Source organism: Cucumis melo, chromosome 2 (assembly GCF_025177605.1).
Source record: "Cucumis melo cultivar AY chromosome 2, USDA_Cmelo_AY_1.0, whole genome shotgun sequence".
Classification (NCBI taxonomy): Eukaryota; Viridiplantae; Streptophyta; class Magnoliopsida; order Cucurbitales; family Cucurbitaceae; genus Cucumis; species Cucumis melo.
This window is the reverse complement of record NC_066858.1, coordinates 24,031,072-24,052,797: the sequence shown is the minus strand read 5'-3', so window position 1 is coordinate 24,052,797 and position 21,726 is coordinate 24,031,072. Positions and strand designations below refer to the sequence as shown.

The following is a 21,726-nucleotide window of genomic DNA, read 5'->3' as shown; positions in this document are numbered from 1 at the left end:
CCATGCAAAAATACCAATACATTAACTTTATCAATTTAAAAATATATTCCAAGAAAAAAGTGTTAAATAACTCAACTCTGTCAACTTTAAAAGTTTTTATCGATAAAATTTGCACATTTATTAAAAAACTTCATCTACCAATCGACTTTCACTTTTCAATGTTTTCTAAAATTCCGTACTAGACAACTTGTGCATCATAAACAACACATACTTCCTAGCTTGGATACAACACCTCCAAATTTATGAACTCAAACTTAAAAACTTCAAAACAATTCTTTAATTTTAAACAAAGATTAGTGTTTTTACGAAATCAAACACCAACTCAAAATCTCAAACTTCTTAGTCTTAAAAGTAGAAATAATAGATATCCACTAGCCAGCCAAATTGATTAAAATCGAACCTAGTAAATAGGGTAAAAGAAAGAACAAAAAACTCCAAAGAATGTTCATAAACGGGAACATGAATGATTAGTTAATGGAAGATACTAATTCGCAAGTCAATGGAGCAGAGGTGACGAGCTCAGTTGGGCTTGGCCTTTGCCCCCAAGGGTGTGCTGTCGCCACTCGCCAGCACAGTAAAGCCTATTTCAGGCAGCACCTTCTCTATAGGGTTATTCATCAAAATGGCAGGAAATTTAATTGGGACGACTTCGGTGTAATAATTCATACACCAATTCAATTGTATTTTAATGAACTTCATTTCATACGCAAAAGTAAAGACAAGCACCTCTATGTATTTAATATTTCTAATATCCTAATACTTGCCAACCATTCTCATTATACACCAATGCCATGTTTGCTTCCCCTCATGTAAATGTTAAAACTATAAACTTGAACACAAGTAAACTGATGGAAATCAGTCCATTTGAGAATGCTTAAGACCGTTTCATCTCATTGGTAGAATAATAGCAAGTGTGTATCTGTTGTAAGGATACATAATTAGTCTTTCCAAACCAATAACCAAACCTCATTTACTCCATTTTCACCATCCTATATTGAAGGGGTTTTCGCTTTTTTCTTTAGAGAATATTACATCATAAAAGATAGAGATCTAAACCTATTACCTTTGTGAGGGAGTGGACATACCTTAACCAAAAAGCTATACTTAAAAGTTAATAAAATAAAAATGAGATTTGATAAAGTTATATTAAAATCTCATCCCCATGCAAAACAGTTCATTAAATTTAGAAAGAGAAGGAATTTCATGCATGAATTTTAAAGACAAGTTTTTTAAAAAATAACCATTATTCTCTACTTAATCGTCAATGCTTCCCTCCTTGAAGCAAAAGACCTCTAAAGAAGATCAAAAGAGAAAATTAGTTCACCTGACGTAGCCGGATTATATCTTGTCACCAGATTATAATTACACCCCTATCCAGTTTAGAATTATGGGAAACGTGACATTTCAATTTGAAGATTCTGAGATTATTCTCCTGGCCAGAGATTTTCTTCTAATTCCCAATTTATTATTACTAAAAAAACACTATCTAAACTGACCAATATTACAATACACTTGTTTTATCCCAATTACTCTTTCGTAATTGACTCGAGAAGCAAAACTAATACTTTTTTTCTTTTCTATCCAGAATTGAAATGAAACTTTTCAAACCAATCCTAAAAAAGAAACCACGTCCTATTTTTTGCAGAAGAAAGAAAATACAAATCTCCAAGAACTTCCGAGTTTACCTGACATAAGAAAATAAGTTTAATCAAACAGTCTGAGTAGTTCACTGTCTGATTCATGCATTCAAAAATTTACCTGCAATATGCTTTCTCTGCATCCAGAACACCCTGAGTGGATGAATAATTCAGTTAATTTCCATATAACCAGCACGAGCAGAAAGGAATTAGGATCCATAATTACAAGTTCAAACCTTGATGATTAAACTGGCTGCATCCTTGTGTAAAACCTCATTGTATTCGTGACAGGCCAGACTCTGGGGGAAAACAAAAGAAAAAAAGTCAGTTACATCTTAATCTTGACCTACACATTCTTTCTTTTTTTCTTAAGAGAGAGAATGAAACAGACTTGGACACAATTAGGGCAGCCTGTCTCTCCTAAGCAGCGGCAAGAGGTGAGAAGTTCAAAAGCAGCATTCAACAGCTCTATGAAAACGGGTTGGATCTGTTACATGTTCAGTGAAGTTCTTAGTATTGGAAACCAGAAAGATAAGAAATTGAACGAAGTTAGAAATCCTCGTGCATTGACCACACCTAACGTACAGCATAAATGAAGCAGCTAAAGTTACACGGTGCTCACCTGCAGAGACATACCAGTTCCTCCAGGATGTTGATCATACAATAGAATTCTTTCTGGAAAATAGCGAGTATCATGAGGATTTGCACATTCAGGAGCCAAGTCTGACATGTTGCATATTATGCGTCTGTAGGAGACTACACGATGAGATGAAATTGAAAAACTACTAAACTTATATGTTATAGGATTAAGAAAAGAGCGGATTACATTTGAAGGTTTTTTTTCTCTTTATAATTTCTTTGAATTGGGTAGAAACTCCAACTTTTAAGGAGACAAGTTAGAAATCTGCTCAGTTGGAGCTAACATGTTTTAATTGAAGAGATTAAGTTGCAAAACGAGTAAGAAAGTGAACATCAAGAAGAACATGGGAATTCGGCCAAATCAAAGGTCTCTCCTCAACAGCTAACCTTACCATTGCATATACTATTGTTTCTCCCAAACCATACCCTTAGTAATGCTTTGATGGCATGCATTCGTGTGATTCTTGCTTTTCCTCTCAAACCACCCAAACCATGTCCACGTATCAGTTAGATCAAGTTGTTCTTCGCCAAGCAATTAATACCCACAAGCATGGAATTCTGTATTCCTTCATGACTGGAAGCCAACAGTTGAAATAAAAGGATTTCTTTCCGAATGGTAGCTCAATTTTTCGGAGATTTTTTTTGGAAGACTAAATGTCTCATCACCTCCCCCGGTTTCCATGTCAAGGTGCACCAAGGTAGCAGTTGTGTATACGAGCTCCTTTTCTGCATCCTTTCAGCTGCATTGAGACTCTAATTAAGTTGGCCCGCATAGATATTTTATCTTCATTGGCACCCAACACTTCCAGTCACTCAAGATATTAAGATATTTTCTTAACTAAATTTGCTTTGTCAGAAACTTTTCAACTTTCTAATCTAAGGAATTCAATGATATACATATTCACCAAATCTCTGTTTGCACATATATTGTCTAATCCACATCCTTCTGCCTTTCTTATCTTTACCCTGCAAACCCCGAAGAAAATCAAATTTTTGCTTGGTCGGTAACTTTAGGTAGGATAAATACCATGGATTTTGTCCAAATATCTTATTCTGTGATTCCCTCAATGGTCCATGCTATGCATGCAGCATAGGACCATGATCTACAAAGGTGTCCCCTCTCTACAGTTTCAGAACAGAATCTGTCTTGGGTACATTTTGTATCAATAGGGCCCACCTAGAGGATGTAGGTAGATGGTTGAGGAGAAGCTTGTTAACCCGCTGACCCCCTTTTCTTGCAGGCGCTCATTACAACAACCTGCTATATTTACATGATCGGCAATACAAGGTCCAAAAGGGATACCTTTAAAGAAAATTAAACACATTACAACACAAGACTTACAATGGCACGACATTCAGAAGGGCATGTGAAGCAGCATGCAAGCCTGCACGAAAGTCAAAGTTTTTCCTTTTCACCTCTTCTTTTATTGATTGTGGCACTGGAATCCAGACTGCCTGTTCAGCTTTGCCAGGAAAAATAAATAAGCTGGAAAATGGGAGTTAAAAGAGAGAAAAATTGATAGCGAGGCCAATTGATTAAAGAATGAGTCGAGAGTATCCTTATTTTTCAAATATCACCTGAGAGTTATATGAATATTTTGGAAGTGAGAGATCCACAGAGTCAAGAATTTGATTGCTTCCTTTTTGTATTCGATAGAAACCAAACCAAGTGGTGGTAACTCTGCAGTCATTTGCTTGTGCAGTTGTCTTTGGGGGTGGAATATTTGGAGCCCTCTTAGGATAGGCCTAATTATTGACATGACACTAATTAAAATTGAGAGCTTCTGAAGACACTATAACAATGCTTTTTATAGGTTTAATTTCATGTCTCATTCTCTATCTAAAATGGCAAAGCCACCCCAACCCTTTGAAACAAACCAATTACAATTCTAATAGAGAGAAATACACTCCAAAATCCAAATTTAAGAAGATATAATATCCAAATGCAAATGTGAAACTTCAGAAAGAAAAGTAGGAAAAAAACATTAAGTTAATAAGTCAAACGTACCAAATTACCACCAATAACATGAATGTCAGTGTAATCGCGTGTTTTTGTGTAATATTTTAGATCAGCTTCTTCACAGAAAGCAAGCATAGTCGACAAATTCAAGCTTTTGACAAGATAAGTTCTCCCTTGATGCATATAAACAGCACCTTCATAAACCTGAACCACATAGCCGAAAACCTATATTGTTAGATTCATAGAGCAATCAAGAAACCAATGAATAGAAATGAAAGGGATTCAGCCTGACAGCTTTTGTTATTCTCTTCGAATAACAAATTAGAAAGGATTTTGTTTATTAACTTTATCAAGGGTTTTATACAAAAACAGCAATCACCTGAAAGAAAGCCTTGCTTTCCTCAATCTCTTCGAGAACTTCATTTCGACGCTGGTCTACAACTTTGTATCTCTCTGCTTCAATGGCTCGGATACTAACTGAGCGGGAAGGCATTTTCTAGAAAATATTAAAAATGGAAACATAAAATAGTTCAATTAGCCACAGCTTTGTACAGAAATCCAATTTCTGGTGAGCTTTACAAAATCCATTGACCAAAAGAACAGAAAATTCAATTTAGAAAATATATACCTCTTGCCCAATATAGTTCCATATACTTTTGGATGAGCCACATGATGGCTCAGGAATCAAATCGCCTCTATTTTTCAGAGACATTAGGGCATTGTTTAAGCCAGGACCAAAAAAACTCTGATCATAAGCCACACATACTGGATGTTCATATGCAGCACATAACAAATGCTGTTCAAGAACCTATGAAAGCAGCATCCAGAAATATGAAGACTAAAACTTCACCAAAGCAGAGAGTGAGTACAAATTGAAAGCATTTTTAGCAAATTTGGAACCTGTTGGTTTTCAGCATCAATATGGCAGCACTCAATTGGGCTCCCAAAAAGTTTTTCAGGGTGTTTCATGAAATATTGATCAAGAGGCCCTTCAAATGCCACATACACAGAAAGAGAGGTTTTTTCTCTCCTTCCTGCCCTGCCTGCTTGCTGCCACAAGCTTGAAAAGAATACACCCCAATGGAGGTATATAAAGATTTGAAACCAAAAGAACCAAAGTATGGACAAGTCAAAAAACTAAAGACAACAGAAAAGATTAAGGAACTCCACCTAGCAATACTGCCGGGAAAACCCAGATGCAGAGTCGCATCAATATGGCCTACATCAATACCCAATTCAAGGGCATTTGTAGCAGCAACACCACAAAGGTTTCCCCCAAAAAAGTCACTCTCAATTCTCCTCCTATCCTGCTTGGTTTGTACTTCAACTCAGAAAATTAAGCACTTCATGGACAAGTTAAATTACAATCATATCATGGGAGAAGCTAGCAAACAAAAATTTTGTGGTGGGACCAAACCAAAATTTCTTACATTCTGGTTCCTATTCCACAATACAAACATAAACATACAGAGAATTAATTCTTGAGTTTCAACAATAGAGAATATCTCATAAACCTCAGCAGTATATCCAGCACGATAAGCACACACAGACTGAACCAGATGAGGTGCACTCTCCTTAAGAATTTCACGCCTATAACAATGAAAAGAGTAGTTGCAAATTTGAGTTGGAACTATCTCTAAACAGCTAAGTGAAACAGTAGGCATAAGTGATAAAATAAAATATTAAAACAAAAAATTCAGAATAGTACGCAACAGGATAAAAATATCAGGATCACCTACGTGTAGCATAAAACAAGCTCACAAAGTTTGCGAGTTTTACAAAAAGCAATGCAGCGAAGTCCATGCTGAACCATTTCGGCAAAGAGCCTTGCAATGTCCATAATTGGGCTGAAAAGGAAAACAATGTGTTAAAAATGTTATAATAGATTGATTGGTCCTTGTCCACTGAAGTCACTAAATATGAAAAGTTTTTGCCTTGGATTTTTGAATGAAATGTTCTTTTTTGTACTTTGAGGAGAATCAATACCTCTCTGATAACTTTTCAAGGCCTGTATCACAGAAACAACGGAAAATAAGAATAACTTTATCATGAAAATTTATGTTGACAGACCTACAAAGAGCACCATAACAGGATTCCAGAGGAGGAAAAGTTTTCTGGCAGAAGGACTTCCATCGTTGTCAATCAGCTCTAAGCTTGACAGATTTCCAAGTTCCTGAAGCATTACAAAAGGGAATATTTTAATTCATTTACATGTTCAGAAACAATAAACTCGAAGTTGATTTCACAGCAATAGAATATGACTGGGAAAACGATATGCAAAGGCTATAATCATTGCCAGCATTAAACCTAAACATGAGATTATGAGATGAGAGAATTAGAAGGTTAAGAGCATCTCTAAGACAAAACATTCATATTTGGCATTTTCAAACGAGTTTCAAGACCAGTAAACATCTAGACTAAAGTAATTGGTTTTAGCAATGGTCAGAACAATTACCATACAATGTTCGCGGGGATTTGCAGAGGTCGCTGTGCAGAATATAAAGGAAGGATCACTTCCATACACTGCATGATAAATCAGATTTTGTTTTATAACAAAATTAGAGTTGACTGTTCTATGGAAAACTCCCTCAATTTTCATTCACACAAGGTGGTAATGCACACCATGAGAGCATATTCGGCGAAGTCTCCGTAGTATTAATGCAGTATGACATCCAAATGCTCCCTTATAAGTATGAGCCTCATCAATGACTATAAACCTGAGTAAAAATAATCAACTAATAAAGTCTTGAGGTAAATGTGCACAATACTGATAATTTAATGTGCAAAAAATCAGCATAAATAGCATGCACAGTACTGACAGCAATACCAACATATTTAAATAAGGAAAAAGGCATAAATAGATAGAGAATGATAAAATAGATGGAATGTGGCACTATGGAATGAACAATGAATAACAGAGATGAATTGCAAAGTTTGATACAATACCGAAGATTTGATAATATTCTACTAAATTGTCTGTGGTGTGGCAGGATTGATACATGTAGCATATCTGGATTTGTTATTAACTGTATAAAAACAGAAAATTTACAAAGGAATTTGGTTTTCAGAATAACGTTCAGGGAAGGAAGGGGGGTGGTTGTTAAAAAAGATTTCATAAATTACCAGCCTAGCATTATCACGCAACAATATCCTGTCAGCCTGCGATGTATCCCCATCATAAACGCCAATGTTAAGGTTATGAATAAATCCTTTCATCATGACGAGCAAGCTTCGGAGTTGATCTTGAGCTAAGGCCTAAATATGAAAAAGATTTTCGTTATTTCAATACAAAGATAAATCTGTATGGAGCAACTAATGGGATAATTGAGCAGAGAGCATACCTTAGTAGGAAATAAGTAAAGAGCACACGATGAGACATCTTGAGACATTGCTTCAAGAACTGGCAAGTTATAGCAAAGAGATTTCCCACTCGACGTCATTGTAGCAACAGCAACATGCTTTCCAGATAGGGAGGCTTCTATTGACCGCGCCTATCAATTTCGTATAGTAGAAATGCAGAAACAAGTATTGAACACAAAAGAAATATATACATAAGATAAGTCATACAACCCACAAGTGAGGCAAGGAGATCGCAGAACTATCATCATGAAGAGCTCAAACATCAACATAAAAAGACATAATTTTCATAATCTCAAAAGAGTTGAACAGAGTGCACCAAGATGAGCTCAAATATCTACTCATCACAAATTAAAAGTGAAATAAGTATGATGTAAGCCTTGTTAAAATTTAAAATAAAAGCACAAAAAGTAATCATACCTGATGGCTATACAATTTTGCTACTCCAATACATTTGAGTGCCGATACAACACTATTTGAAAGTTCCTTCGGAATTTCCACATAATTAGCTTTCCTAGCCAAGATATCATTGACGTGCACTATCTGTTTACAGAATCATAGATATCATACTTCTCAACTAAGAACAAACATTCTATAGAAAATCCATTTTTAAATACCAGCTCCACTCTTTAATTGAATGACCTCACTAAACCATTAGACAAAATCATGACACACAAGGACTAAACATATCAACTTATCCATCAATTAAAGAAAATTTGAGCCCGAGTTTCACAATTCACATCCTCATCTACATACCTGGCCCTCAGGTCCAACACTCTTTTTAAGATGTTCAACCATATTCTCAGGCAAGAGTTTTGAAGTATCCTGTGAATTATTATAAACACAAAATTAGAGGTAGAACTTCTGGATTCATGAATTGCTGTATTAAAATGTTGATATAAAATTTGATGCTCAAATGTGACTGATCAGCAAATACAACAAGCAGACGTTATAGGCTAACAAAATTTTAAAACATCACACACCCTGTGGAGAAAAATCAATATCAAATCTCAAAACATTTTTGGTCTTCTAGATCTTGCATTGGCAATTTGGAAAAAAAAAAAAGAAGCAACGAACTCTATAGCCACATATATATACTACTAAGGATGACTTCATACATGACATCGTATTCGTTCTGATTGAGAACTTGAAGAAGCCGTATCACTTTTCTTTGCTCGCTTTGTTTCACTTCCATCCACATCTGTCTCATTTGATGTGATTAAAGCTTCCAAAGAAAAAGGCACACACATCTCTCTTCCGCTTCCATGTTTAAGCTGCATTCCATTAATTCCATTTGTAGATAATTGGACACTGATTATAAAAATGATATACTGAATAGTGACATGGTAGTAGCTGGATAAGAATCCCAAATAAATGCATAGATAAAATTCGAGACTTCAATGTAAGTCTTTTTTATAAGAACCTTGCAACTAAGATTCCAAAAAAATAGTACGGCCTGAGGGCGACAGGAAGAGAGAATCCCGCCCAAAAAGAGCAATTGCTGGATTAATTGGCCAATCTGATCAGATCTTAGCCCCATTTCCACTGATACGTAGTATAGCAATACTTGAAAAGCCTTCTAAATTATTAAAACTATTATCAGAACTCAGATAATTTATTCTTAGAATTTGACACCATTTGTTCAAAAGCAGATGTACTCACGAAGGCCAGTGGAAAGTGGAAAATGTGGATTCTTATTTTTCTTCACACAAAGACAGTTGGCTAACTCTTGTTAATATAAATTTTAGGAACAAAATCAGGTCCCGTTATCACTATTGCTGTTGTTTATGTTAGGAAATACATGTTCAAAAAGGTAATTATATTCATATACTCTCCTCCTGATTCATCTCAGCCCTATACCAAACCCATCTTTATCTCCAGAAGGGACACAACAATTCCTAACTGGATATTGAAGTTCAGAAATGCTGGGGCATAAGAAGGGATGCGAAGGAGGAGATATATGGTAGCATTACCATCTAGTAACCAGAAATTTTGAAGTATGATAAGTTCATTCTACTCATCACATAAAACTTCAACGGCGTGAATGGAAGCAGGGATGCTGTAAAGTGATTTCTTCCCAAGTGAAAATATTTTATAACACTACCCAAAACCAAACGAATAACAAGACATAGTGGAACATACCATATGGCACTTAATTGCCTCCCAAAGATAAAATTTAAAGGATCTTTCCCGTCTCTTCAGTGGAGTGACATCCATTGACACTTTGAACGATTTGCATGATGCACGGCAACAATGTGAGGTAAATGAGAGCAAATGACCAATCGAAACCGAATGCGTCTCTACAAAGTAAAATTTCACCTTACCAGTATTGTCAATGTCCTTTTTTGGTCGACCATTTTTTTCGGTCAAATAAATAATAATGATAAGCTTATGAACACGAGTATCTTCCATTATGCCACTTGCAAAATGTACTGCCTGGTACAAACAGAGAATATACTAGTGAAAAGATTACAAGTTACATGAATTGATTGATAATGTAGTCACGTGAGTTCTCAAGGAATCCATACACAATTGAATAAACTTAGATATTACAAATTGACAATTATATATCATTATATATCACTCGTTAATACATTTATGTTGTAAATGACAACAAAGAATTTCTTTGCAATTCCTCATTATAACGATATAATGATCCCCATTAAACCTGGAAACCTTTCACGAACATGGGAATCAATCAAGTACCTTGGGACACAGACGAGAGAGGTTATGTATGTCCTCCATACAAAACATAATTCTACGTTTCTGCAGCTGGTCCATTGCTTGCTCCAATCGACTTACAGTCATAATTTCCTCTTGTAGTTGAAGAAACATAGAAAAAACATTCAAGAAAGAAAATGCCTTCATTATCTTCTTCAACCATGTTGGACATAGACATGAAGAACCACGTGTGCTATTTGGAGCTCTTTTGTTACCACTTCGTGAATTAGCTTGTTTTGCCAACATACAATTCCCATTACGTGGGTCTGTTAAACAATCCACCGATTCCAAAAACTTAATAAAGCTTTCACAGGTTTGTTCATTTAGAAACCCCTCAGTAGGAGACAACGAAAAGTTCCTCAAAACGTCATCTAAACTCCCATTCAACCCATCATTACCAAAACCCAGTTTTCCTTTGGCTTTTGAACTCAAAGAACTAGTACTACAACACGCTTCCAGTTCAGCATCCACCTCTCCGACTTCAGAACTCGCTCTCTCACTCTCAGAGACAGTTTCCTCCCTCCCTTCAACAGAACAGCCATGTAAATACGATAAATCCTGCACCATATCGGACCATGCAGAATCAGCGAATTGAGAAATTGAGGTTCCGCTCGAAACACTGAACTCTAGTTCATATTGATCACGTAGCCGAGACTTGGAAGACTCCTTTTTATTAAACGGAATGAGAACTAGAAATTCGCCATGGTCAATGCAACACGCACTAATTTGACTCTGTGGTTTCAATTTAGTACCCTGAAATGAAAATGCGAAGCATCGTCGGAGAGAAAACAAGACAAGAAAAGAAAAGAATAGTAAGAGATAGATACAGGGATGTAGATTACCTTGAAAAATAGGTGGAAATTGGGGGAAATGGTTGCGGAGGGGAAATTCCGCCTGAGTAGAAGTTTGAGGTCATCGATTGTGCTGTTGCCGGAGACGGAAACAGTCATGGATTCTCCGGTTAAGGTTTTGATTCTAATTTCCCTCTCACTCTCCTCCATTGTTAGTCTCTCTTTGAAGCTTCTCCCCGGAGTCCGTTAAGGCTGAGAATTTGGCGGGGAAATTGGTCTATTCACTCGCCGGCGACGTTTTATGTAGGCAGCTCGACTTCCTGGGCCGTGAATTTTATTGCATTGGGCTTCTTCATGTAAAGCCCAATTAATGGGGCCTTCTTAGAGCGATTGGTAACAATTTTAGAAAAAATTTATCTCGTGTATATTTTAAAAATAATAATTAAGTATATCCTAAAAAAATTATAAATATAACACAATTTATTGGTGATAGAATTCTGTATGTTTCTTATGGTCTATTAGTGATCGATCAATATTTACAACATGGTCTATCAATAATAGACTTTTATCATTAATATAATTTGATAAATTTTGCTATATTTAATCTAATTGCTATATTTGTAATTATCTCTAATAATTAAGTATATAACAATAATTTTAAAAAATGAAAAATAGAGTAAAATCTATTCATGATAGACTTCTACGATAGTTGATAGACTTTGTTGATTTATCAGTGATTGACCAACATTTGCAACATGGCCTATTATTGATAAACTTTAACATAATTTACAATATTTGCAACATGATCAATCACGGATGGAATTTAACGAATTTTACTACATTTGCACAATTAGAATACTTAGTTTAATGTACATCATGAGTTGTACACGTTTCTAAAAATGTTTCTATATACTTAATTATTTTGAATATAATCCCTACATTTACAACTATCGCTGATTATAATAGATAACATTTTTATGAGTAATAATTAAGTATATAACAACATTTTAAAAACCGTATTGAAAAAATAAGTTGAATCAAGGAAAGACTCGATAAACTGCTATACTACATATATACACCTCATTGAAAATCAAATTGTTTTGAATAAAATTTGAAATGATTTAAATAAATAAAAGAAGATGGTTAATAAATGTACGTTAGGCTACGACTTATTTATACCAGTAAACTGGTTCGCGTTATATAGACTCACTTATTTTTCAAACACTTATAAAAGCAACTCAAACGAGTTCTTAATTCTTAATTTTACGATAGGAGTGTGTAGTGGTTCGTCAAAGTCAACAATTTTTGACCAAATCGCCACACGAAAACAACCATAATCTATTTGGAAGATGTAAAAACTAACCTTGATCCTTGAAAAATAGACCACCAATGGATTTTATCAAAATAACTTGGGTCATTTTTTCTTTTCTTTTAAAATTGAAATATAATCCATTCAGTATTCAAATATATTTTTAAATTATCAGTGTGGGTCCACCGACCTCTGATTTAATTTCATAACTTTATAATTACATTTTTTGTCCAATATTTTTATAATATAAATTTAGATCGAGGTATTAGTCTTAATTCAATTATATATCTATAAAATTTTACTGTGTTTTAGAAAAATTGTAGAATCAGATCAGTTGTCTATGAGAGCATGGGAGGTGAGCAAGGAAGAGTTTGAAAGAGTTTGAAAGAGTTTGAAAGAGTTTGAAAGGTTAGGAATATATATAAAGAAGATTAGTATTATTATAATTTTCTCCCGCCAGGTTAGGTAGCGGCAGCTCAAAATCCCACCTTCTTTGTTCTTCTGCGTTGAACGAAAAAGTCTCAATTCAATCCAAAAATTCCAATGTCTAAACCATCTCATGCTCCAAATTTCAAAACCCTCTTCACCAATCTCTTGACTTCCAAACGTTTTGGTTCCATAGTCTGTTCAATTTCGCTATCTTTTGCCCAACAGTCAATCGAACAGTTGAGATCGTTCTTGGTATCTTTTCATTTTTCAAATTCTTTGAATTTTCTAATACAAATTTCCTCGACGTAGTTATCAAGGAACTGAATTTTCCGCCATTTGGATTTGCTATATTATCTTCTGTTCACCCAACAATGCAATCTGCAACTGAGTTCGTACTGAAGCGAGTTAACCATGGCCGTTTCCAGCAAGATTTTGGTGATTTCCATGGCGATTCTCGTAGCTGTTCGTTCAATTGAAGCGTTAGACCCTAATGTGACCTGGATTCAGTTCTACATGCATGATATCGTGAGTGGTCCGAACCCCACCGCGATTCAAGTCGCCGGCCGGCAGACGAACTACACTGGTACGGATCCAATCGCCGCCATGTTTGGGTCTGTTTTCATGATGGATAACCCACTCACGGTGACGCCGGAGTTGAACTCCACGTTGATAGGTCGTGCTCAGGGGATTTATGCAATGTCGTCGCAGCAGAATGAGTTCAGCCTTTTGATGACGCTTACCTTCGGCATGATCGGCGGACAGTACAACGGTAGCTCGTTCAGCGTCGTTGGGCGGAATCCCATCATGAACGAAGTCCGGGAAATGCCGGTCGTCGGAGGGACGGGGATTTTCCGGCTGGTTCGTGGGTATTGCTTAGCCAGGACATACTCTTTCAGGAATATGGATGCTGTGATTGGCTACAACGTTACGTTGATTCACGATCTCTACGACTACTCCGGTTGAAGATGATTGAGGATTCCGTATTTTTGGATGATTTCCATTATATTTATATTGAATAAATCTTCGTAGTCTAGAGCATGTACATTCATATTTCCAATTAGCAAGTGCATTCTACGAGCATCATTAACATACCTTAATTCATTATATTAAATGAAACTGTTTCTATATAGGGTTGTGTAGCAAATAGGGGTTTGGTCAATGGAGACCGTTTAAACTTTTATGGGCATTCAATGTGATTTAGCTGCCTGCCATTTATGTGTTTGAGTTATGTATCTGCTTTATATGACCATGTAATTTTGCATGCCAACTTTTACCTTGTCCCTTTTTATTCTTCTCGGAGATGGGGATGGAGATGGAGAATAGATAATTTCATATTTTACTGTTTTCTAGACTTTAACAATCTTGATGCCCTCCAAGCGTTTGCCTATGCTTCTGCTCTGAGATTGGAAAGGTCTTGTTTGGGATTTATCTGTTCTGAAAGACAGGTGATCGTCGTTTGTTTATTATTTGATCCGTGGGTTTCTTGAGCTTTATGATTGTTCATATATGCACTTAGTACTTTCAGTGTCACTTTCTCTCGCTCTTTTTATCTTTGTTTGGCTGCCGATAAATGGAATCTTAGGAAAGAGTAAGGGGAAGAAACTTAAATCTCGGCTGTTTCTTGTGAAAATGGTTGTTTTGATTTTGGTTGTATTCTAGGCTGCTTATGACATTCAACCAGGGGAGTTGATTCTCCCAAAACAATGTTAAGTTGAACGTCCGTTGTTTATTTTCCATGCCATGTAATCAACTATAAGATGATTGATGTATGATTGTTCCTTTTCTTTGCATGCAATCTCTTCCTTTTAAGCGTTTGACAATATTTGTTGACAGCTTAATTAGAACTGGAAGGATCAACCTTAGCAGAATCTATAGGTACCAATCAGGAAGTTTGGTGATTTGTTCATCATTAGAGAATAGATGAGGAACGAATTTTCTGATTTGGTGGTCGACAATATGAAGAAAAGCCGAAAAGTGGAGAAGAATAAATTGAAAGTTGATGATATTGAGTTCTTTAAGAGAAGAAATTATGTTGTACAAGAGCGTGATGCTGGTCCTAGTGAATCAGAAGCAAGTGGAGATAGAATGAGTAGGTATTCCTCGAAGAGTTCAGTCAAGAGTTCAATCGAAGACGAGTTGCCTGAGCTTGTTGTTTTTCTCCAAGAAACAAACTATGAATTTGTGAAAGACATTTGCATTGACGAAGCAGTAACATCGCGTCAAAAGTGCTTTAAGGAGAGCTGTCACACAGAAAACGATCATGTCCCCTGCATGCTCAAATATAATGCAGGAGAAACTGATGCTGAATCAACTGAAGAATCCAACGATTCGGATTCGACAATTTCAAGTATTGAATCAACACAGACCCTTGAGGAAAACTTTAACGAAGTTTACGAGAAGCAAAAGGTTCATTCTGATGCAATAGATGTCCCTTCTGAGGTTCCCCGTAAGAAATCTGTGCCAAAATTATTTCTTGATAGAAAGGTGAGAGCGACCTTAGCTTAGCATTCTTCCTGAGATCCTTTTTAACTAGAAACTTAATTTGATAGTTTGCTACCTTAGTAGGTTACAGGTAAAAAGGCAGCATCTTCTACAAACTCGATTGCAATATCATTGAATAAGATACTCGATGAAAACAGAAACAAAGGAAAAGCAGTTGCCAGAAGCAACATTGAACATGGCAAAAATTTTCGCAACTCCGGTTTATCACAAAGCACAATAGAGGGTGGTAGCAGCAATTGGACGGCAGGTTGTGGTCATTGTCATGACTGTACCATGGCCGAATACAAGGACTATACACCTGAAAACGAAACGGGACTATACAGTAGCCATTGTTCCTCTGCAGGTGATCCTAGTTTGAACTCAGTGAGAAGACCCTCGATGTCGTCTTATTTGGGCAGTGGATCTCTTCGGTCGAATAGCAGCACCAACAGCTCACATTCTTTTGCTTTTCCAATGTACTTTTGCTTCTCTTAACATTATCTCATTCTACTTCATTAATTGAAATTGAAACATATAGCTTATGATCTTAGCCTCTTCTTGAATTCACAGTTTGCCAACAGAATGGAATGGAAGTCCAGAAAGGATGGCAAAAGCTGATCCGTTGCAAACACGAAGGCGGCAACTATGGAGACTATGTTTGCCCTGCTGTAATTTCTGAGCCTCTCATTGCCCAACCTTTCAGTGCTCTTGATTGTTTTCACTCAGATTCATTATCATTTGTATGATATATGTAGAACTGCAGTGATCCCACCATTTGTAGTTTATTTTATAGCATAAAAATTTAGTGTTTCTGAATACATTATTTACATTGTGTCTCACATTTAGCCTCATATGTTAGCTTAGACAATTACCAATCAAGAAAATAAGACATTTGAGAATTTTTAGGAGTTTCTAACAAACCACTAAACTCAAAAGTTGAGAAGGAAAGCTCCACTGGAAGGTTACACCCAGCTCAATGGTTAAAAAGTTGAATCTAAGATCATATTTCTAACTTTTAATAGCTTTAAGCTTGAATCAATTATTAGAAAATTTTCAAGTATTATAGCAATAAAAAATACATTCCCTTCAAAATTTAACATGTAATTAAATGGTATATAATTTTATTTGATGGACCTCATACCATTCTTAAATGTCACCGATGGGTTAGCTTAGAAGTATGGAAGATTTTTCGTAGTACTATAAATTTTCTCTCTAGTAGCAATAAAATAATATCTACCAAATTTAAATATTTTCTCATTTCATATTAATAACCGACGTGTTAGACCTCACCTCCTTGTTAGTAGTATGGAGCCCACACATGAAGAGATCGTTAAAGAGTAAATTGAAGACATAAGGTAGTAATATGATGCTTATTTAACCTATGGATGAACTCCAATAAAAGTGGTCCTACTACACAAACTTTAGATATTACCAAGTAAGCTACAGTTACTTGTGAAACTTTCTACCACATTCTTGATCCCTTATTGCTCAAATTTGTAATCTCAATGGCTTCTGACTTTTGCACATAAAATAATGATATAGTTGAAATCAGGTCAAGAAGAAGAGATCATGGGAATAGTAAGAGATAAGATCCTCCTCAACTATAATTAGATTGCTGGAAGTTTCTAGAGCTCTTGTGAGACAAATGGTCGAGTTGATAGATAGCTCAGTCCAATCCTAATCCAACTTGGGAGCCTTAAGCCAAATGGTGCCCACTTTTAGTGTGTATTAAGAGTCTTGAAACTGAGCATCTAATGATGCTCCATTGGACCATTTAATAAGCAGTGGAAACCACTGTTGGCCACACAAACAAAAAAGCATTAGCTTGGGGAAGTAAGTGCCAAATCTGTCTGTTTAGGTAATACTATCTCATTCTTAGCTCACACCATCCATTTCTACTATTAAATCCCCCCACCATTGCCACTATGTTTTGGTTAAGTCTAAACAATGCAGGTGACACTTTGTTTTGCAGCATTCAGAAACGTCGTCGAGCAGGCAGGGGGCGGGTTACAGTTAAGGACCACCATAAGCCACCACCATGTGCCTAGTCCCAATCGAAAGCGCGATCCGGTTGGAACCATGAATGTAGAATTCTTATGTGAGGCCTTCTTAGAAGGAAGACAATGAAAATGACTTTACACAAGTCACGTCTCACTTGATCATGCATGCCAATTCTCTCCATCTTAGGACCATTGTGTAGCAGAGTACTTTACAATCAAATCTCTATCACCACTACAAGCAAACCAACAACCACAGATATGGAAGCAACAGTTCTCAAACGTTTGACATTTTACTGAACACAATTTGCTATGTTATGTCAACAAGCTCCCATATCGAAAAACGGCCCAAAACTTATCAACCGTCTGTGGATACAGGAGATAGAGAGAGAGAAGAAGAAGAAGAAGAAGAAGATTGAAACTGAAATGATATGCTAGGACCACAGAAGGGCATGTGATATTTGAGTTAGCTGAGACAAAAGGGGGGGTTTTGGTTAGCAATGTTAATCAAATAGGAAGTGACAGATGGGCCTTTAGGGGCAGAAGAAGAAAGGGCAAGGCTAATCAGTGTTTTCATTATCAAATAAATGAAAAGCTTACATGTGAGCTGTGATGCTTCAATTCACAGCTCAAGGACCCATCTTTTTCAAGTTTTAATTAAATATATTTTTTATGTTGAAAAATTCAATGAAATATGTGGAGTATTGGGAGAGATGTAAGAAATAAGAAGAAAAGAAATTCTCTGTGGACAGTACTATATGGTTAGGCAGAGTTTTTGACAGAACACATCTTCCATCTGTACCACTAACACCACCTGCATGAAGTTTCCTCTTTCAATTGGTTACATTTCTGTAATATCTTCTTTCTATTTTAATTTTCTCTTTTACAATAAAACAAAATTTCACAAAATCATGAGACTCATACTTTCCTCGAGCATTTAGAAGATGCTTTTTCGTTAACATTAACCACACAAAATTAGCATAACTGTTCATTAACATGCTATTAACTATTTCAATTTATATTACTCCTGTATTCTTCCCATGCTTTAGTTATGGTACCAACTTTCACATAAAACTATTCCATTTCATCACCCAACCAAGTAAAGTGAAGCGTTTTTACACAGTACAATTATGTTTCCAATTTGAATCCTCCACCCCACATGTATTATAAGTTATAACGTTCACAACCAACAAAATCACAATCTGATTTTCTATCTATTACTGTCTTTTCTTTTATTTAAATTTCTACTTTAGTTGATATCAATCTGTATAATGTAAATGAAGATTAATAAAATTTGAAAACGGTAACATGAACTTAACTCAACTCACATACAATTCTATCCATCCTTCTCAAATAAATAATAAATGAAAATAGAAGAATTAAATGAAACCAAGAAGGTAAGAATTAGAGAGATTAATAAAAATTAAAAACAAAGTGGGGGGTGGGGTGGGTACTCCATTAATATATAACTCCACAGTAAAAACCGTTTTGAATGGGGGGGGGGGGTGAAATGAAAACGAAAAGACTTCGACTCGGCCCACTCACACAAAAGCCCACACACCAAATCCCTCTACATATTCTCCGTCCTATAACATACGTGGCCCCCACGTCACCACCAATATCTTCCACGTCAGCCTCATCCTCACCAAATCCCCATATATCTCATCACTACCATATCTCTCCCCCTCCGAAAAAAAAGTCTGAAAGACAGGACAAACCGACCTCCTCTCACCCGTCACCTATCACCTAAACCCACGTGGCCCCCCATCTGGGCCCCACCTTACGTGGACTCATAATATCGCATGCTGACCCTGGGCCCCACCTCCCCTCTTCAACCGACTTCGTACGTCACCCGTCACCCCTCCGTCTCCTCTTCTTAATCTAAACTCAATTAATTAATCCTGATCCTGATGATCCTAATTAAAAAAATAACAACATGCGTTTAAAATTTCCATAATTAAAGAGAAAAAAAAAAAGCATCAATAAGGGGAAAACAAATTTAATATACTATAGAGGAATTTACATACAGAATAAGAAGAAGAAGAAGAAAAAAGAAGCTGCAGAGTCACATTTTTCATAAATTTTTCTTTTTAAATCTCTCTCTCTTTTCATTTTTTTTTTCTCTCTCTCTCTCTCTCTTTTGTTTTTCTATTTCGAAATTTGGGTTTGATTTTTGTTTTTGATTGAGAGATATTTCTTTAATTTTTATACTAAAATTAGGATTAAAAAAATTAAAATTAAGATTTGATTAACAAAAATAAAAAGAAAAAAGAACGGAGGTGGATAGGGCTAAGAAAGTCTCGACTGTAGAGTGATTTACGGAAGGTACAGATTCGGCTGGTCTTGATCGTTCCATTGATTTTGACTCCAGTATGCTTGATCAACGGCTGTGGGTAAATCAAACAAAACTTGATGATCACCGTTCGATTGCCAATCTAACGCTCCAAATCCAATGTTGTTTGATCTGCTATTCGGATCCATTTGACCCGTCTGATCCATATACCCTCCTCCTCCTCCTCCTCCGCCGCCGCCGCTGTCCGTCGTCATCCCCTGTATCTTCAGTTCATCGTTAACGTTCATCATTCTCTGCGACGGCGGTGGAGGCGGAGGCGGCCATTGGTTCGCCGTCTGATTTTGAAACTGATGGTGATTATTCATCGCAAACGCCGTCACGTCCGCCATATTACCAAATCCAAACGGTAATGTCTCGTTAGACGATGTGATCAAGCTGGTGAAGCTTCCGATTTCCGAGAAAATCCCGCAGTCCGGAACTTCGAAATTAGGGTTTGTATTTGTCGTCGATGAACCAGTGAACAATTTTGTATCATGTACGTTCAATAAAGCCGATGCCGAATTAGACGACGGAGCCGACACAGCCTCAGTCGCCACGGCGGCGGTCGTAGTTGTGGCGGTTAAACTCGAACTCTCGCTACTGGAATGAGAAGTGGATTTGCGATCACGAGGTGGAAGAGGAAGAGCAGGAGGAGGAGGTGGAGGAGGAGTCGCCACTGCGTCGGAGGAGGAGTTAGACTTAGATTTAGAAGACGAAGAGCGTTTCGTTTTCCGGCAACCACCCCCGACGGGGACGTTACGTAGGACGCCACCTTTCGTCCAGTAACGACGGCAGCTCTTGCAGAAATGACGTGGCTGAGAGAGATTATAATTATTATAATAACAAAACTTGGTATTAAGAGAATCACACCTTGGACACTTCAAAGCTTGATGGTTTTGATGGTGGTGAAGATGTGGCCGTAAACGACGGTCTCCGCCTCCCCCGCCGCCGAACAACCGACTCCCTCCGGCGATCGAGTGTATGTCTTGCATTTTCTAGAACAAACAAAATCGAAAAAAGAAAAAAAAACTTCTAGAGAAAAACTGAATCACACATTTGGGGGAAAACAAAAACCCAAAAAACGATTTTTCTTCTCTCTTCTTCTCTTTTCTTTCCTTAAATTTCTTGTTTTTCTTGAGAGTGTTCGATGGGCTTATGATGATAAAGAAATTTGGGGAAGTGTGTGAGAGTCTATGAATCTCAGCTTCTAAACACTGACAAATATCCCCTGCACAGCTTCATATGTCTAATATTTTTCAAGTAATTTATCAATTTACCAATATATCCCTCATTTTTGTATACATGTCAATTTACTCTATTACCCCTCTTGTCTATCTTCTATAGAGCTTACCCATCATGGGGTTTTGAGTAAAAATTCATTCCTATGTCTATTTGAATTTGGTATCAAAACCCTTAGTTTAGTAACCCTACCAATTTTAAGAAGTATGGAAGTCTAGGTTTACAAAATAGTGTGTTAATTATACTTGTTTTGTTATGCTTCTTCCTAAAAGTCAATTTGTATATTTATAGGTTATCAATTAGATAGGTAGATTCTTTCGTTCGTGTAATTGTTGATTTGAAAGAAAAAAAAAATATTGAACTGAAAATATTTTCCCTCGTGCAAATTAGTTGTTATTAGAAAGCTAGTAAGCATTGCTCTCATATATGGTTATTTTCTGATAATCATGTTCAGAGTAAAAGCACCTACACTCTAGGTTTTAATATTATTATTATTTTGATCTTTATATAATTTTGGTTCATTTTAATCTATGTAGTTTCGACGCTTGTCTGATATTTAAATTCATGTGTTTTCAAAATATTCATTTTAATCATGTAATCTCCCTCACTTTGATGCCTCCCCCTCTCTTTTTTATCACTCTCTTTGTAGCTAGTGTCACTGTTTACAAACAACTAACACCATCATTATAGATTATAAAAGTTTGGAGTTGAAATTTAGATTGATTTACTATAAGTTATAATAGACTGTTTAAGATGCATACCGATTTAGTTTGGGTAGAAAATTATAAATATTATAACAAAAATAGATTTAAAAGAGTGATACTATAATTAGAT

General features: G+C 36.3%; 3 protein-coding genes across 21 annotated transcripts; 1 reads left to right on the top strand and 2 right to left on the bottom strand.

The window, feature by feature from the left end:
- Positions 1–1,385: 1,385 nt before the first annotated feature.
- Positions 1,386–11,388, bottom strand: LOC103494067 (uncharacterized). Of its 16 annotated transcripts, none has more exons than XM_008455088.3 (28): positions 11,157–11,387; positions 10,300–11,067; positions 9,918–10,029; positions 9,736–9,815; positions 8,712–8,867; positions 8,350–8,418; positions 8,014–8,136; positions 7,578–7,727; positions 7,360–7,491; positions 7,183–7,262; positions 6,859–6,953; positions 6,692–6,759; positions 6,320–6,409; positions 6,171–6,244; positions 5,976–6,083; positions 5,751–5,826; positions 5,407–5,543; positions 5,137–5,296; positions 4,865–5,044; positions 4,616–4,732; positions 4,285–4,440; positions 3,855–4,022; positions 3,619–3,731; positions 2,260–2,383; positions 2,029–2,124; positions 1,874–1,936; positions 1,759–1,790; positions 1,386–1,685 (listed from the first exon to the last, which is right to left on the bottom strand). In XM_008455088.3, exons 1-28 carry the CDS (start codon positions 11,313–11,315, stop codon positions 1,682–1,684), a joined length of 3,690 nt encoding a protein of 1,229 aa, XP_008453310.2. In that variant the 5' UTR covers positions 11,316–11,387; the 3' UTR covers positions 1,386–1,681. The 16 variants fall into 16 exon arrangements, 3 of the variants coding, with proteins under 3 accessions (XP_008453310.2, XP_016901422.2, XP_050937011.1); XM_017045933.2 differs by having other exon boundaries at positions 6,326–6,409; XM_051081054.1 differs by having other exon boundaries at positions 6,223–6,245; positions 6,368–6,409.
- A 1,405-nt stretch (positions 11,389–12,793) lies between these two features.
- Positions 12,794–16,142, top strand: LOC103494068 (uncharacterized). Of its 4 annotated transcripts, XM_008455094.3 has the most exons (4): positions 12,799–14,288; positions 14,677–15,327; positions 15,409–15,800; positions 15,895–16,142. In XM_008455094.3, exons 2-4 carry the CDS (start codon positions 14,764–14,766, stop codon positions 16,001–16,003), a joined length of 1,065 nt encoding a protein of 354 aa, XP_008453316.2. In that variant the 5' UTR covers positions 12,799–14,288; positions 14,677–14,763; the 3' UTR covers positions 16,004–16,142. The 4 variants fall into 4 exon arrangements, 2 of the variants coding, with proteins under 2 accessions (XP_008453316.2, XP_050937010.1); XR_538577.3 differs by having other exon boundaries at positions 12,794–15,327; positions 15,406–15,800; XM_051081053.1 differs by having other exon boundaries at positions 12,799–15,327.
- Positions 16,143–19,637: 3,495 nt separating this feature from the next.
- On the bottom strand, positions 19,638–20,645 carry LOC103494070 (dof zinc finger protein DOF5.4). Its single transcript, XM_008455095.3, has one exon. The coding sequence runs from the start codon at positions 20,643–20,645 to the stop codon at positions 19,638–19,640; it is 1,008 nt and encodes a 335-aa protein (XP_008453317.1).
- Positions 20,646–21,726: the final 1,081 nt, after the last annotated feature.

What these genes read in the sequence shown, in the direction of transcription:
- LOC103494067 (XM_008455088.3), bottom strand. Translation starts at nt 11,315, where the DNA reads ATGGAGGAGAGTGAGAGGGAAATTAGAATCAAAACCTTAACCGGAGAA. An exon ending in TCGCCGAATATGCTCTCATG is followed by an intron (nt 6,760 to 6,858) that starts GTGTGCATTACC and finishes TTTATCATGCAG; the next exon opens with TGTATGGAAGTGATCCTTCC. An exon ending in ATGTTATTGGTGGTAATTTG is followed by an intron (nt 4,023 to 4,284) that starts GTACGTTTGACT and finishes GTCAATAATTAG; the next exon opens with GCCTATCCTAAGAGGGCTCC.
- LOC103494068 (XM_008455094.3), top strand. Translation starts at nt 14,764, where the DNA reads ATGAGGAACGAATTTTCTGATTTGGTGGTCGACAATATGAAGAAAAGC. An exon ending in AATTATTTCTTGATAGAAAG is followed by an intron (nt 15,328 to 15,408) that starts GTGAGAGCGACC and finishes CTACCTTAGTAG; the next exon opens with GTTACAGGTAAAAAGGCAGC. An exon ending in CATTCTTTTGCTTTTCCAAT is followed by an intron (nt 15,801 to 15,894) that starts GTACTTTTGCTT and finishes TTGAATTCACAG; the next exon opens with TTTGCCAACAGAATGGAATG.
- LOC103494070 (XM_008455095.3), bottom strand. Translation starts at nt 20,645, where the DNA reads ATGCAAGACATACACTCGATCGCCGGAGGGAGTCGGTTGTTCGGCGGC.